General features: G+C 50.4%; 1 protein-coding gene across 1 annotated transcript; it reads left to right on the forward strand.

Moving 5' to 3' along the window:
- Window positions 1-16,418: 16,418 nt before the first annotated feature.
- On the forward strand, window positions 16,419-17,324 carry LOC134433840 (olfactory receptor 14C36-like; the record flags this gene model as incomplete). The annotated part of the gene is made up of 1 exon (XM_063182542.1): window positions 16,419-17,324. A coding segment is annotated over exon 1 (906 nt), but the record flags the coding sequence as incomplete, so codon positions are not given.
- Between the last annotated feature and the right edge of the window lie 550 nt (window positions 17,325-17,874).

The following is a 17,874-nucleotide window of genomic DNA, read 5'->3' on the forward strand; positions in this document are numbered from 1 at the left end:
AAAAAAAATGAAAACCTTACAAAAGCACTTTCCTCCTACCCCCCACCAAAATTCCCAATGCAATACATTCCCCCAAATCACCAACTCTCAGTCCGGCACCACCCTTTAGAACACTCAATCTTCAGTTCATGAAGAGGAGAGGAGTCCTTCTTGCACCATAGGCTTTCCCTGGAAACACGTTGAAACCTTGTGTGCTTCCATGTCACTCAGCACTGCCCAGAAAATCCTTTTGCCATCGTGACACCTTCCTTCCATGCCCAGTGCTCTCACCACTGTGCATGGACCAGAGCTGCTTCTTGGGTTGTCTTTCAAGGATGCCTTGTCTCACTCCAAAAAAGGCACAGTCTCTCCTTCGGGACATCTGTCCCCCCAGTTTTCACCCCCTTGGGCTGAGGGGTACCCACACTGAACCCTCCTGGTTCTGAGGCACTGCCTCCCTCTAAATGCAATCTCTGTGTCACAGGAAAAATCTGGTTCAGTCTATGGCCACACAAGAAAAGTCCAGCCAAACGGCCCCTCCGTCATCTCTCCCTCCACTCAGCCAGTCTTCTCCACTTTCCTTGGGCCTATCCCTTGTTATCTCATCTCTTATCTCTCTTCTTATTCAGCTCCAGGAGGATCAGCATTTTGCAAGGTCTCAATCATCTAAGAAAAGGGTTAAAAATTTCAGTCTCTGCCTCCCAGAGCTCTGGAACTCCAACGCTGCCCTCGCACTCCCCCCTCTTCTCCTCCTGGGTCGGCCACTATCAAATTCCAACACCGGCTCTCCCTCTCTCTTCCCTGGTAGGGGGGGGGGGGGGGGGAAGTGGCTGCCTGATGTCTCTTCCACCCTTCCATCCTTGGGCTGGGCCTACCTCATGGCCATGTGGCTTTTCCCCTCCCCCCGCCCAGCTGGCAGCTGGGACAGGGGGAGAGATCCAAAGCCTTTCCCGACGGAAGTTCAAAAGAGAGTCTCTCAGGCACGCAGCTCTGCTTTTAACCCCTGTGTGTTCCCAGAGGTGTGTCCGAACCCCACTGGCCCCATCAGGTGCCAATATCAAAATCTGAGCACCCATTGGTTTGACCACAGCATCCCAGAATTCCCCTTCCTGGTCAAACCAGCACACCAGTATACTCACTAGAATATCCTTACTCATTTGCTGTTGCGAGATAGGATTAGGAGGAAGGAAAAGCAGGCTCAAAGCTTTTAAAGTGTATAAAGGAAAGTTTATAAGCAGTAATTAAAGAAAGAGTGATAAGAATCAGAACAAAACTTTTGGAACACTTCCCCCCTCCATACAACCTTTTCTTTCTTACTGAGAATGTTAAGAGACAAACTGTAAACTTTTCAGTCAGTTTACCACCTCTAGAGTAGCCTTTCTTCAGTTCACTTAAGGAGAGAGGTTCCTCTTGTTAATGTTATGGAAACTTCCATATAAGAAAACAGTTCTCTTGTGGCTTTTTATTTCCATGAATAGCAGTCACCCAGAAAAATCTGTAATTGTGAAGCCCTTCCAACTTTCTCACAGCTTTTCCCACAGTTGCGTTTATGGGCCATGTCAACTAATAGGTATTAGTTTAAAGATAAGCTGATAAGAGCAAAGGTTCTCTTCATCTATCTCTGAAATCATCTTCATCTGACTATGACAGAGCTGTCAATCACACAGCAGGGGGAGTGATAACCCAGGTCTTATTGACTGAGCTGTCAATCAATCACACAACAGGCACTGTTGGTACCTATGTGTGTGTCTTTCTATAGATCTTTGTCTTGCTGTTTTTCTGTATTTCCTCTCCTTCTAATCCTACTTACCTGGAACATTATTGAGTAAATAAAGATCTTCAGGGTTAAAGGTTTTAAGGTTAAATGGGCAAAGTTATTCAAGTTAATGTTATGATGAGAGGTTTTTGTTGAAGTGGATGTTGTATTAAATCCTTTCCAAAGTTCCTTGATTGTCTATCTTTTGCCAGTATAATTTTATGTCATTTTGATCTCTTAGCTCAGTTGGTTAAAGCATGGTACTGGTATCACTGAGGTTGAGAGTTCAATCCCTGTGTGGGCCATTCCCTTAATAGCTGGACTTGATGATCCTTGTGAGTTGCTTCCTACCAAGAATATTCTTTGCATCTGGCCATGTTTGAGAATATCTGGTTGGTGTTTCTCCTGTGCACCAAACTCAAGTCAAGGATTACCCCCAGCATTTCAGGGTTCTGGGGTGCAGGCTGCAAGCTCACAATGGCCTCTTGTTTTCATGAGGCCCCACAGTATCACGCTGGCCCTTTGGTTCCATGGGCCCCAACAGTGCCACAATGATCCCCTTGGTTCCACAATTTCCCACAGTGTCCCACTGGCCCCTTGGTTCCATGAGGATCTGCAGTGTCACACAGGTTTATGACATTTGTCCTTGCTGCCCCTCACATCCCACTGCCCCACAAACAACTCCGAGCCACCCGTGAGGGACAGGCCCTGCTGTCCCAGGCTGGGCTCAGGGCTTGGTCTTTCTGCTTCCCTCAGCCAGCTCAGGCCTTGCTCAGCATTGCAGTTCCCTGCTTAGAGTCTTAGACTGCCTGCAATCCTGGCCTCAAGGATCTGCTCTCAGCAGTCCCTGGGGAGCCTTTGGCACTGCCTGCCCTCAGTGGGGCCCAGTGATGCTCCAAGGGACTTGGAGTTTTGCTCCTGACTCCTTCAGCAGCTTCTTCAGCCTTCTCTCAGTACCTGAGAGTCTGAGACTCAGTTCCCAGTCCACTGTGGGGATCATCAAAATCCTTGAGGGCTCCTTCTCTTCCTTCAGTGGTCTTCACATCTCCAGGGCTTGTGCAGCTGATTGGAGTTAGTTTGGATTTCTTTAAGGATGAAGGTTTCAAAATTACTTTTTTCCTATAATGAAGTGTGTATTTCTTATTTTCCAGTTCAGAGAATAGCTGATAGAAGCCTTCCCCACGTGATCTTGATGCTGAATGTCTCCTTAGGAGGTCTGGGCACAGAGAAGAATGAGCCCCTTGAGGGCTGACCCTGTTTGGACAAGCTGCTCCTCACCCCCAGCCTCACCATGTCTGACATGGCCCACCTGGCACTGACATACCTGTGCCCTGCAGCAGAAACTTGTCCCCTGAGCTCTGCAGCTCCATGTCCCAGCCCATTGCACCGTGTCCCACCTACTCTCCTCAGGGCTCTGCCTGCACACAGGCCCAGGAGAGATTTTCCTGTTGGGAAGAAAACAATGGAAAAGCCTGAGCAGGTCTCCTGAACAACAAACTCCACTCAGGAACCACCTGCTCAGTCCAGGCTGCCTGGAATGGTGTCACCTTTCTCCAAGGGACAGTGTGAGCAGAAATGATCTCTAGGAGCAGAATTCTCTGAGTCTTGCAGCTGAATTCTCTGTGTCCTTTCCCTGGATCTCTGTGGCAGATGGAAGATGCTGGTACCACCCTCACCTTTAACCTCTCTTTTGAATGCAAACAGATGTTCCCAGGTGTGTTGAGCAGGAATTGCTCAATTTTTCTACAAAATTTGGTGTTTCTCATGGAATGAAGGAGCCATTTGGGCACTGAGAGGGTGTCATGGATGCAAGAGTCAGTTGTGATACTGGGGTGCCATGGAACCAAGGACCCACGGTGACACAACAGGGCCACATGGATCCAGTGGTGCATTGTGACACTGTGGATCCAAGGAGACCATGGAGACACCTCCAGAACCTCATGGAACCAAGGAGTCCGTGGTGACCCAGCAGGGCTGCATGGAGGCAATGGTCCATGGTGACACTGCCCATCCAAAGAGTCCATTGTGCCACTGGAAAGCTCATGGAGTGGGGGAGGCCATTTTGACACTGAAGAACTTCATGGCACCAACTATCCATGGTGACACAACAGGGCATCATGAGAACCAAGGAACTGCTGTTCACAGTATGGAAACCCATGGACCCAGGGGCCGTTGCGGCACTGTGTGGAGAGATTTATTAATAATTGGTTAGCTGAGAAAGGCCATACTGACATAATGCCGCTGGTCAAGCTGAGAGAGGGAAGTCAGCAGTCAGTAAGCTGAAAGGAGAAGTCAGCAGTCGGTGACCAAAGACAGGCAAGGACAGAATGCCCTTGCCGCAACATGAGGATAGGGAAGAGAGATTCTCCCTGAGAATATGTAGAAAGTATCAAAAGTAGAACCATAAGAATGCAGAAGTAGGCGTAGTTGCTGATATGTAATTAACCAATCCTGAGCTCAACTTTTGCAATATGTATGAAGCTCATTATGAACTGTATTTAACCTGCTGTACTGATCAATAAAATTGGGCCTGTGATGATCTAATTGATGTCCTGGTCTCCTTCCGTCGACAGCACTGCAGAACCAACATGGCTGCTGGACCTTGTCCCCTGTCCCTGCACAGCTCCTTGGGAGGCACGGCAGGAGCAGCACCCTGGGAGCCTCGGGAATGCCCCTCTGGGATCAGTGGCACAAACTCCCAGGGGCTGGAATTCCAGTTCCCAGCCAGGAAAAGATGTTCCTGCTCTTGAACACAAAGCTCTTATGGACAAGCCAAAAGCCAAATGGGGCAAGATCTTACAGTGACATTTCACTGCCAGTCTTCATTACTTCTCCCATGGTTGTTGTAGCTCATGGATTGGGAATTAAATCAGGGCAGGGTCTTTGGTGGGAGCTGCCCTGGGTCAAGGGAGACACAGAGAGAGAAGCAGAGCAGACAAAGAAAGGGAGGGGAGAAAGGAGGGCACAAACACAATCGGTTGAGAAGGTGGCACTCTGAAAACAGACCTGGAACTGACTGAAAAGGAATATGACAGAAAGAAATAATTTTGCACCTTTTATTTACTATTAAAATACATTTTCTTCCCCTTCTCACAAACCTCTTGCTGGTGTCACTCAGCAGGGCTGTCAGAAAGTCCTTCATTCCGCATGGATTTTCCAGGCTGCAGCCACAAGGAAACAGGGAATGAGGACTGTCCTGCTCCTAGGGAGTTTGACATCCTCACCTGAGGAGAGGAGGAGGGACCAGAAGTAAAGGGCAGCTGAGCTTCACCCTTCCACAGGAATTAGGGGGGGATCTCTCATCCTGTCTGCAGCTGCTCCCACAGGGATGTGAGGGCTGATCCCAGAGCCCCAAGGGTCACAGTCAGGGCTGCCCTCAGAGAATGCTCACCTGGTATGGAGGGGCAGCCTGGGAGCACCTGGATCTTGGACCACCCAGCTGCCCCCCATGTTTGGAGGTGCCTGAGGAGAGCTGGGAAGATGCCAGGAACATCCTGCAGTGACATCCCCTCTGTCCCGCTCTGGGTGAGCTCAGTCCCAACCTGACCCTGATCCTGGTCTCAATCTCACTCCATGATTAGACACACTCACAATTCTGTATTTAATCTCATCCCAGTTCCAAACTTGTCTAGCCCCAGACCCAATCCCAACCCCAGCTCTAAAGCCAATCCCATGTCTAGCCTTAACTGCAATCCCAGCTCTAATCCAAATCTCAGCCCCAACTCCAACCCCAGCCCCAATTCCAGCCCCTTCCTAAATCCTCAGTCCCAAACCAAATCCCAGGTTCTGCCATTCTGGGGGTTTGGGGGTGTCTCTGTCCCTCTGAGCCCGATGATGTTTGGGTGGGGTCACAGGAGGGCTGAGAGGGACAGAGACTGCCCTGACCTCCACAGGTGTGAGAAGGTCGGAGAGCCCCCCCAGCCCCGAGCAGCCTCATTTGTGAGCAGCACCCCTGCCGTGTCCTTTCTCTGGTGACAGCACAGACATTCCTTTGTGCCCGGATCTCTGCCAGCCTCGCACACGGCGCTGCTCTGCAGCAATGGGGACACGGGAAACGGTGCCCGTCGTGTGTCCCCTTTGTGTTGCTGTGTGTCCCCCCATGTCCAGCTGTGTTCCCCTGGCCAGGGAGCTGCTCTGGCCTGGGATGGCCGGGCCCAGCCGCTGGGCCTCGCTGGCAGCAGGCAGGAGCCGGCCCGGGCTGCGGGACACGGCGGGGCTGCCTGGCTGGAAAGCAGCTCTGGCTCCCGCCAGAGAGCTGTGGGCAAGGGGCTGCCGGCTATGTGGGAGGAAAGCCGCTGGGCTGGCCCCTAACGCTGCCCTGCAGAAAGGAAGGGGAGGAGGGAGCTGACAAATGAGCTCGGAATGTGGCAGTGCAGAGATGAAGGGACAAGTGCCCTTGGGGGCCGCGGATCAGGGCCAGCCCTCGGGCACGGCTCTGAGAGGCTCCTGAGCCGGCGTCAGGGTTGCCTGTAAGGATTGCAGGCGGCAGCCGAGAGCAGAGTAACGGCAGTGCCAGCTGGGCCCCATGGCCATCTGCCCGTGCCTTCGCAGCCCGTGAGGGCCGCGGGCTCTGCAGCGCTGCTCCTGCTCCCACAGCCAGCCCGGAGCCTCAGGGCTGCCCCGCAGGCGCCGCGGGAGCAGCAGCGGCCTCAGGGCCCGGCCTGGGGCTTGATCTGCTCAGCCCGGTGACAGACTCAGAGCATGGGGGGAAGGAGCTGAAGGAGCACAAGGGAGCCCAGGGAGAGACAGGCTGTGAGACAAGGCTCTGCCTATAATTGTAACAGTTTTTATTGACCTAATAACTATATACAACTAACTAACTTATAACTATATACAAGTAAAAAGCCAAGTTTCTTATGACAGTTATCACAGGCGTTTCTCGCTTCGGACAAGATGTCCCAGGTCGAGCATTGGGTGCTGAGTCCTTTCCAGCTGGCCGGGGGCTGTTTATGTCTGGTGGGGCTGGAGAGGCTGCTCGAGCCCTGGGGCCCATGAGACCTGTCAAGGAGCTGTGCCTGGCCACTGCTGTCCTGAGGCGGCAGGGCCTGGGCGGTGAAGGACAAGGGTGAGCCGCCACAGGTGCTGGCCCCAGCACACCAGGACTCAAGGTCATGTCCCACATTGGGCATGGCCATTCTCCCACGTTACTCCAGCTCCAAGTTCAGTTGCCCCATGTGCCAGTCCTCCTGCTCCATTCTGCCCCTTCCTTCTTGCCCCAGATGCAAAATACCCACGCCACATTACCCAGCTCTGTACGCAAAGCCTCACTCATCCCCCAGCTAGCACCCTGCAGATAATCAGCCCCCTGTCCTCACTGACCCCCTCGCCCTGACAGGGCCATATCTGACACATCCTGTGTCCTGATCGCCGTACAATGCTGGTCATTACGGCCACTCGAGATGTGTCCATCACTGTGCAGCTGGGTCACACTGGGCTGAGGAGGAGAGGGCAGCTGGCTGCAATGCAGGATCCAATCCAGCACCCCCAATAATCCTCCCAACCCAGATCTCCCTGGGGACTGCAGGCGCAGATTGTCCCTGGATAGTGAGCAATGCCATCAAGCCTCAGTCACCATTCTGTGTCCCCACCTTCATCACACCTACCTTGTTGTGGTGTACCAGGAGACGCTGCAGCTGTGCACTTGTATGTGGGGAAGCCTTGATGTTCGGCATTGTGGAGCTGCTGCTCTGATGGTCCCCAGAGCTCTGCGGCACACGGGGGACACTGGCACGGACCAGCGATCTCATGTGGGATGGGGCAGAGTGTAGAGATAAGGGGTTTAGAAGGGGTCTGGAATCAAGAAACAACTCAATATGAGGTATGCATCTTGTTCGATTTATTACTGCTTGATATGTTCTTTTATACCATTGTTAGTTGTCCACGTAGCTTTAGCTTACATTTTATTGGTTACAAATATCTGTTCATGTGGTTTTACTAATGCTATGATTGGTGCACGCCAGCTGTTCATGCTTCTGCTTATTTTGCAATAGTTCTGCCTTGTGGTTTACTGATAGTCTGCTAGCGGGCCTGGAGGCATTGTATAATTGACCAACTTCTCTTTATCACCTGGCCAGGGGCATTTCAAGGACTGTCTGCTGGCTTCAGACCTGGTTATGCACTCCTTGCAGATAATCGTGCCCTTTTGCTATCAGCCAGGCCTGTATGCTTTGTGCACTACTAGTCTCTGTACTCTCATCCCCTTGGTTCTATTGTGTTCCCAGAATCACAATGGCCCCTTGGTTCCACCCGGCCTGGATGTGTCACAATGGCCCCTTGCTTCCATGGGGACCCACAGTGACACAATGGCCCCTTGCTTCCATGAGGCCTTGCAGTGTCACAGTGGTTGCCTTGGTTCTGTGAGGCCCTGTGGTGTCACAATGGCCCCTTGGCTCCATGGGGACTCGGAGTGTCAGAATGGTCTCATTGGTTCCATGAAGCCCCTCAGTGTCACAATGGTCTCTGGGTTCTGCAGTATCACAATGGCACCTTGTTTCTGTGAAGCCCTGAAGGACAGAATGGGCCCTTGGTTCCATTGGGCTCCTCACTGTCACATGAGTTCTCAGTTCCACAGAGCCCTGCAGTGTCACAGTGCTCTGTTTGGTTCCATGGTGCCGCACAGGGTCACAATGGCAAATCCCCCTCCATAGGCTTTGTCTGGGAAGTGTCTCTGGGCTCCGTTTCAGGCCATTCACATCCATGGGGTTCTGTCAAGTCCCAGTGGAACCTTGGTGCCGCATTGCTCCACAGCCTCACAATGCTCTCCTGCTGCCATGAGGTCCCTCCCTCTGTGACACACTGCAACCCTGGCTCCATGAGGGTCTCTGGGGATCCATGGTGCACACCTTCTTCACATCTGAGCCTTGCTTCCATGGGTTCCATGGACTGACAGTGGCCCTCTGTATTCCATGGGCCCAGCTAGATCACAGCAGAGCCTGGCTTTCACCAGGTTCTGATACCTGTTCTGCCAGCTGGCAGGGGTGATTTAAAGAGCACAGAAACCAATGGGAAGAATGGTCTTATTTTACTGTGAGTGTTAAGGCAACACAAAATTAAATTATACATTCAGTACAACTACGTGCTTGGCTTTAGCAACAAGCAAAAGGAAGCAAGGTAATGCACCTAATCATTATTACAGGAGAGAAAGGATAGGGACTGAGAAAGACACATCCCCAATTGCCCGAACACTTTACCATCATCCAGAGTCCGCAGTTGCTGGAAAGCCCCATTTCACAGCGAGGACCTGGAGAACTCTTCCAAGCACTTGGGAAAATCCTACGTGGTGCATCCACCCATAGGTGAGGTCTCTGAATTTGCTCCAAAAGTGGATCCAGCTTTCATAGGCCCAAATGAGTGAGTCAAAGTGACTTGATGATATTTTTAGCACATAAACTCCTGGATTTCATGGAATGTTTCCTGACCAGGAGGGCCCAGGGCTTGGCCAGAGCCCAGTCCCTAGCTTGGAGGGTTTCCCCTAAAATATCCTACAAGCCTCTATTCATGTCATGTGGGAAAATTTCTTAGAATGATACATTTCTTGCAGGTAACTACACAAGATTATGTGAAAGTCTCTGTTATAAGTTGGTAGTGGAAATGAGCCACCACTCGTTAAGTTCAATCAGCAGAGAATTGATAGAATTAGCAGAGCAAGCTGATAATAGGCAAATTACAGCTGTGGGTGAAGCCAAGGGCTTGCACCCACCTGGTAGCGCTAGGTGTAGCCAGGGAGTCACCGCTCTGCCAACCACCCAGGGCCGACCCAACAGTTCGCAGGATTTTTATATGTCTATTTTTCCTGGAGATGCAATTCTTCCGGTGTAATCTGCATCTGTGCCGATAGTTGCTAGGGGGTCTTTTTCTGCCTTCTGGTGGTCATTTGGAGGAGGGCTCCCATCCTCTTCTTCAAGGTTTTGATGACTCTGCAATAGCCTTTACCATATATAGCTGTGTAGCTGCATATAGTTACATATTGCATATCCAGTCTTTCAGCATATTAGCTTGTGACATATTGTGGTTTAAGCCTTATGACCTTCATTTTGCAACACCTTAGCCTATTATATTTATTTTGTGGGTTTTCTATTCTTGGCTTTCTTCTCTTCATAGACTTTAGAAACTTGATGAACAAACTTGAGACATTAACCCATTACACATTAACCCATTAAGGGTTAGTCCCACAAAAAATCTGCCCATACAGTCAAGTCTGGCTAGACTTGGCCTCTGGTGACTGCCTCTTATCTGCCCCTGCACCACTGGGGCTCATTTGTTTCCTTCTTATGGAGACCATTGTGACACTGTGGAGGATTGTGGAACCAATGGGCCATGGTGACACTGCAGGCCCTTGTGGAACCTGTTACACTCTAGGAACTTGTGGAACCAAGACGAACATTGTGACCCTGCAGGGTACCATGGATCCCAGGGGCCACTGTGACACTGTGGGGCCTTGTGGAACCAAGGACATCATTGTGGCTCTGTTGAGCTGCATGGTCCCAAGGGGCCAGTGTGAAGCAGCAGGGCTTTGTGAAACCAAGAGGCCATTGCTGCATTTCAGGGCCTTGTGGAGCCAAAGGGCCGTTGTGATCCTGTAGGGCACCATGGATCCGTGGAAATCATTGCGGCATTGCACGGCCCCATGGAATCATGGAGAGTATTGTGACACTGTGGGGCCCCACAGAACCAAAGGAACATTGTGACCCTGCAGGGCCTCATAGAGGGAAGGGGTCATTGTGACACTATGGGAATTATTGGAACCAAGAGAATCATTGTTGCACTACTGGGCCCCAATGGAACCAAGAGGCAATTGGACACATCAGGGCTTCATGGAACCCAAAGACAATTAGGACACTGTGGGGCCTTATGAAACCATGGAGACCATTTAGATGCTTAAAGACTTGTGTAACCAAGGGGCCATTATGACACCTGAGGGCATCATGGAAGCAAGAGAACCATTGTGACACTGCAGGGCCCTGTGGAAGCAAGGGAACACCAAAGAGGTATGGTTGCGTTGGTCTCCCAGAGGTCACCTGAGAGATATGGCTGACCTTGGAATGTGGAAGGCCACTCCCATCTGCCCCTGAAACACTGGGGATCTGCACTTTCCTTCTTATGGAAAAGAACTGTCCATCTTTTTCATGTATCCATGGCCAAAATTTGGATTCCACCTCCAAATTTCTGTGTATCCAAGGATTGCTCCCAGACTAAAGCTGCCAGGATGGACAGATCTGGCTGGTCTTTAACTTCTGAGTGACAGAACTCACCTGTTTTCCAAACGCTGGAAAGGGCTCTGTGCTTTTCTTTGTATGGAAAAAAAATCCTTCTCCAGGCAAAAATTTCTGAAATTAGGATTCCGCATTCATAATTTTGGATATCCAAGCTGCTCCAAGCAAACCTGCCAGGACAGACAGGTCAGGCTTGCCTTAGCCTCTGGTGGTTGCTGTTCATCAGCTCCTGAAACACAGGCGCTCCATGGTTTCCTTTCTATGAAGACCAATGTGGCATTTGGTAGCCTTGTGAAAGGAAGGGGCCATTGTGACACTGCAGAGCACCATGGATCCAAGGGACTTTTGTGACACTGTGGGGCCTCATGGAACCAAGGACATCATTGTGGCTCTGTTGGGCCACATAGTCCCAAGAGACCAGAGCAAAGCAGCAGTGTGGGAGTTAGCCTAGGTGTAACTTACAGTCAGCCAAATTTTACCCCGGAAGAACTGGGTGTGAGTTTCAAGTCCTAGGAGTCATTTGTTTAACTTAGGGTGAGCTTGAGAGGTCTCCCATAAGCCTTTAGTGTTGTTATGCTAAGTTGTACAAGTTCTCCTCCCCTAGTGGTTTATTGATTACTTTTTTCTTCTATATGGGTATTGTTCTAGTTTTCTAGCCCCAAGTGTCTATATTGTAGCTTCCGCTTTGTCTCAGGTCTTGGGATCCTGCCCCTCATACTCTTCTCAACTCCTCCATGTTTATTGTTTTTCACCCTGTTATTAAAGTTCTTTTTGAGCAACTCCATTGAACCCGCACCTTTTCATTTTTGCCAACATCGCCTTTAAGTCAGGGAACCAGAGGAGTTTATTGCAGCCACCCTCATTTGGTGCCTGAATAGGGACTATGACATTCAGGGCTCCCTGTGTCAGTCATGTCTGTTGGGGTTAGCTGATAGATAGGCCAGTGCTCCCTGGGATTTTGGATTGTGCCAGGCCCAGTGGATTCATCATTGCTTCAAGGGACCTTGCCCAGGATCAGCAGGAACGATGACGGTTTCACCTGTATAGGATTGCAGGCAGGTTTGGGGAAATGCAAGACATTTACTGCCCATTTTGCCACTGTGTTTTTACAGTATGGACCTACATCCCATTATTGATTTGGGGTATTCTGGTGGCTCTTCCCCATAAAGCAGAGACAGAGAAAAATGGGCAGCCAGATGTCTAAAGTAGAAAGGAGCATATGTGGATGCTTTAATTCTCACTGATCATGGCCAAATATCTTCAAAGAACCAAATAAAACCAATCATGGGGTGGATCATTAAAAATTTTCCAGATGCCTCTGCTGGCGAAATCCATACCATTGAGTTTTGGGACTCAGTGGGAGCTAAACTGTACATCCTTTCGATCAAAAGGGACCACAGTGCACCCCACATGCTACCCATCTTCCACACTATCCTTGAGACCCTTCACCGGCAAGCACTGTGTTGAAAACTCAATCCTTTGGTCACTCCTAACTCACTCAGGACCTCCCCTCAAACCTGCCTTTCTCAGACTTTCCATGATGGTCCAAGATGGCGATGGCCATGCTGTCTTGGAACATCATGCCCTGGAGACTCAAGACAGGAGCCCGAATGTGGCTTGGGAGCCCAACCATCCTCCTTCCATTTTGGCTCCTCCACTTCCTGCTACCACAACCTTCTCTTCCGCCCTGAACGAACCTCCAGACTCCACCCCCACAACTGCGGGTCATGCCCCCACTGTCAATCATGCTCTCCCCTCTAGACCATGCCTCCATTTAAGGAAGGAGACTGGCAAATAACCTTGAAACTCCTCATTGCCCGGTATGTTATGAAAGAAGGGGGCATAATCCCAGGTATCAGCCATTGGTTTATGGGGAAATCAAGGATTGGTGTAGGGCAGCTAAAGACCATAGGAAGCACTTACCTTGTTTTAATGGCCTAATGAGGGCGATGTTTACAGCACGTCCTAACCCCCTATGATTTAAAATATATTATGACCATGTTTTTGTCACCTACAGAATACACCCTGTAGGAAGGAGGATGGAAGTGTTTACTAAATCAATTAATAGCAGACTATGCTAATAATGAGGCAAGGGTGGAATTGACAATCAGCCATCTAGCTGGAGAAGGACAACACAGCCTACCAGATGATTAAGCAGTAGGTATCCCCAGAGAAGTATTGGATGATATCAAAGAGATGGCTTTGAAAGCTTTAATCCAGGTATCAGATGGTAGCACCCGAATTTTTTACTACCTTGGGTGACTGCAGCTAAAGCTTTAGGACAGTTAGACCATCCTGGGTGCCTGTTAAGTAAGCAAACCAATGCTACCTCCCTCACATTGAGTGGCCTGCTCTCAGACATAGAAATCATCAGACATGCCACCTTTCAGAACAGTGATAGAGTTTTTACTCTGGGCACATGGGCATGGCTGTGTAGATTCTGAGGGCAAGTGTGGCATGAACCTCCCCAGCCACAGTGAGTCAATCCAGAAGAGCACTCAGGTACTGAAGGAAGAAAGCTTCAAGAAGCTTCATGTGGAAAACAAAGACTGGTTCAACAAACACTTCCAATCCTAGGGATTAAAGGGTTGAATGATGACTAGCTAAAACAACATCTTAGTTGTTGTTGTAGTATTGTTAATTGTCCCATGGTTGTTTCAATGATCTTAGAAAGTCTTAGAAAATTCTTTCACTTCCATCTTTGTTGTAAAACAGAGAGGGGGAGATATGCAACACAGGACCCCTTGGAGGAGAGAATTGGAAGCCAGAATGGAACAAAAATCTCTCAGAGACTCAGTGTGGGCAAGGAAAATATTTAAAAGTACCTAAAAGTATTCTTAAATCCAAAAAGTACCTTAAAACCCTTGAGTATCTCAAGGCATTAATGAGTGCCACTGAGTGTCAGTACAAAGCTCTCAAGGGACTCATTAAAGCAGAGAACTTGGGCCATGATTGTACAAACCTCTACCAGAGTCTGTATCAAAAGGGAAACACAAAGTACTTAAAATAACTGAAGTACCTTGAAGCATTAATGAGCCATACGGAGTGTTTTTACTGACAAAGCCTCTCCTTTGGGAGAGGGACTAATTACAACAGATAATTGGAGGCCATGATTGCACAAACCTCTCAGAGACTCAAAGGCAAAAGCCAAACCCAAAATTCTTTGAAAAACCTGCAGTCTTTGCAGGGAGCATGAAGGAGCCCCCCAGGGCCATTCCTGAGCAAGGCTCCCCAGGGACTCCTTCCAGCAGATCCTTGAGGCCACTGAGATGTGGGCTAGGGGGGGATGCTGAGGGCAGGACAAGGGGCGGACAGTGCCCAGCCTGGCTGGGGCTGTGCCAGGAGGCCCCAGGGCCTCAGGACAAGGTGTCTCCTCACAGCCCTTGATGACACAGACCCTGCTGTGCCCCAGGGCACCAAGATTTGCCTTCTCTTTGTCCCCACCTGTCATCACTGCCTTCAGTTCTCTGCTCTGTCTGGGGCCTGGGGACACTTTCTCAGTCATGTCCCTCAGTGGGACCCATTAAAAGTCCAAGAAACTTTGGAGTTGGATTCTAGCTTGGAGTTCTGGAGAGGTTTCTTCAGCTCCCTCTCAGGGACTGATGTTCAGGGTCTGAGCACAAAGCCCCAGAGGCTCATTAAAGTCGTGGTGCTGTGTCTGTGCTGCTGAGCTGGGCTGGGCTCGTGGCACAGAGGCAGCTCCTGGTAACCAAGAAGAGCTTCAAAAGCACATTTCTCTTGATGAGCAGCTCTTCTGCCAGCCCAGCACGGCTGGGGCACTGCCTGCAGCCACCCCAGGCACAGCACAGAGGCACAGAGAGCTTCAATCAGTCAGGGCTGGGAAGGTGCTGAGAAGTGGCTGGGGCAGAATCACTGCCAGCCCTTGGCACAGCAACCTCTGGCTGCAGGACAATGCAGCTGCAGCTCCTGGAATGATCTCCCAAAGCTGGAACATCCCAATGCCTACAGACTCTGTGAGTACAACTCTGAGTATTTCTGGTTCAGGGAAGTTTAAATGCTCTTGAAGCTCTGACATGCTGAGGTGTTCTGATCAGTCATAGAATATTTCCAAGACAAGGATTTTTATACAAATGAAGAAATTGCATAAGATTTTATATTCAGTTTCCTACTATTGGAGAATGGAAGGCAAGGGGAAATAAATACAAAAGGTTGATTATGATTTATTAATTATGAATTTTGAGACAAGTGCCTAAGACATCTGAACTGTTCCTATTAGTGATCAATAGTTTCACAGGAGATCCCTAATGTGCTTTCAGACTCTCCACAGGCCATGGACAGCACCATCATCACGTTTGCTGGAGCCATCATGCTTAGTCTGAGCTGTCCTTTCTCCAAGCTGCAAACAGAACTTGCTCCCAGCCAGTGCCCTGCAAACAGGCAGGGTTCTGTAGGGCCAAGGAGAGTGCACAGAGATTTGGGGTCTGTGAGTGCTGGCAGGGAGAGATCAGGCACAGGGAAACACCTGCAGGAGGAAAATCTCCAGGAAGCAGAGAGAAGATCAGACAGTGAGAGAAAACAAAACCCAGCAATGCTGGGGCAGGGAGAGTTTAGAAATGTCCATACGAGACCCTCTCTCTGAACAAGCCCCCTCCCTCCTGTGCCCCAGCCAAGCCTCTGCCCTCAGGGCCTGGGCTCCGCAGCCCCTCCTGTGCAGGCAGAGCTGCAGCAGAGCCGTGGGGCAGCTCTGCAGCCCTGGGCCCAGTTCCCTCTGCAGAGCACAAGGCTGGGAGCAGCTGCCCGGCCCTGGGGGCTCTGGCAGGGGGCACAGCTGGCTCAGGGTGACGCTGTCCCCAGTGCCCAGCTCTGGGCAATGCTGTCAGGGCAGCCAGGGAAGGAGCTGCATCTCCCTCAATCCAGTGCCATCATAAGGACACTTGGAAAATTCTCTGAGATTTCAGTCCAAGCTGGGAGCTCCAATCCAGGGTGCAAACCTGTCCAAGAGCATCTCTGAGTTATAAGATTGATGGGGAAAGGCAGAGGTATTCTGACACTGAAATGCTGTTGCTTAAATGAGCAAAGTGAGTCTTTGGCTACAAAAGTGGACCTGGGCTGGGGTTGATCCATCAGAATGCAGCAGCACCTGGCTGTAAGAGAAACATAGGAGTGTGAACATAGTTCATTTGTGAAAAATGAAAGCCCAGAAAAACTCCAAACAGAATGAAGTGACAGATCATCTTCCCTCAGTTGTCACTAATCATCTTGCCTCAGGGAACTCACTCTGTTCTACCAAAGTGCAGCAGAAATGCTGAGGGTTTGATATCCAAAAATAGCAGGACAGATATGGGGGCAGCTTAAAAAGAAAAGCACAGAACACTTAAACACAGAAGCATGTCTGTGTGTGTTACAGAAGCGGGTGTATTGAAAATGGCTTTGATTTTCATTAGAGGTATCTCCTCTAACTCTTCCCTGTCCTTTCTCCATGAACAGGTCCCCATTTTCAGTCCCAGCAAATGTCCAACAGCAGCTCCATCAGCCACTTCGTCCTGCTGGCATTGGCAGACACGTGGCAGCTGCAGCTCCTGCACTTCTGCCTCTTGCTGGGCATCTCCCTGGCTGCCCTCCTGGGCAATGGCCTCATCATCAGCGCTGTAGCCTGCAGCCACCACCTGCACACGCCCATGTTCTTCTTCCTGCTCAATCTGGCCCTCAGCGACCTGGGCTGCATCTGCACCACTGTCCCCAAAGCCATGCACAATTCCCTCTGGGACACCAGGGACATCTCCTACACTGGATGTGCTGCCCAAGTATTTTTTTTTGTTTTTTATGCTACAACGGAGTATTTCCTCCTGACCATCATGTGCTATGACCGCTACGTGTCCATCTGCAAACCCCTTCACTACGGGACCCTCCTGGGCAGCAGAGCTTGTGCCCACATGGCAGCAGCTGTCTGGGCCAGTGCCTTTCTCTATTCACTGCTGCACACAGCCAATACATTTTCCCTGCCCCTGTGCCAAGGCAATGCCCTGGGCCAGTTCTTCTGTGAAATTCCCCAGATCCTCAAGCTCTCCTGCCTCAAATCCTATATGAGGGAACTGGTGCTCATCACAGTTACTGTGTGTTTAGGACTTGGATATTTTGTGTTCATTGTTTTCTCCTACGTGCAGATCTTCAGGGCTGTGCTGAGGATCCCGTCTGAGCAGGGACGGCACAAAGCCTGTTCCACATGCCTGCCTCACCTGGTTGTTGTTTCCCTCTTCCTCAGCACTGTCATCTTTGCCTACCTGAAGCCCCCCTCCATGTCCTCACCATCCCTGGATCTGTCCCTGTCAGTTCTGTACTCACTGGTGCCTCCAGCCCTGAACCCCCTCATCTACAGCCTGAGGAACCAGGAGCTCAAGGCTGCAGTGTGGAGACTGATGACTGGATGGTTTCAGGAGCACTAAACTGCTGGTCAATTTCTGCAAATGACATGTAATTAAAGTCATCTCTGATAGTTCTGCATGGTTTCATTTTGGAGGTCTGTTTTCTTTGTTTTACTTTTTAATATTTTCCAAAAAGAAATGTCAATGTCTATGCAATTTCTCATTTGGTTTCTCTCCACCTTCCCTGTGCCCACAGACTGTGTCAATGAGGGGCTGCACTCTTGTTGCCTATAAAAGGAATTAAAGCATCTCCCAGCAGAGTTTTCTGCAGAGATGCCCTTTTGCTGCCTTCTCTGGAGCTGCAGCAGCAATGTCTGTGTGCAGAGCAGGGGGCAGATCAGTGCTGGCCCAGCAGCTGTGCCCAGCAGCAGCAGCACTTGGTGTTGCCAGTGCTGCTGCCATGGCCCTGCCCTGCAGCTGTGCTGGCCCTGGTGTTGCTGCAGGGCCTGAGTGCTCTCGGGGCCGGGCACAGCCCTGGGGGTGGCAGTGCCGGGGCTGCAGCAGGGACAGGCCATGGGCACTGCTGGGGCAGCACTGACGCCTC

The sequence above is a fragment of the Melospiza melodia genome, unplaced genomic scaffold (genome assembly GCF_035770615.1).
Source record: "Melospiza melodia melodia isolate bMelMel2 unplaced genomic scaffold, bMelMel2.pri scaffold_28, whole genome shotgun sequence".
NCBI lineage: Eukaryota > Metazoa > Chordata > Aves > Passeriformes > Passerellidae > Melospiza > Melospiza melodia.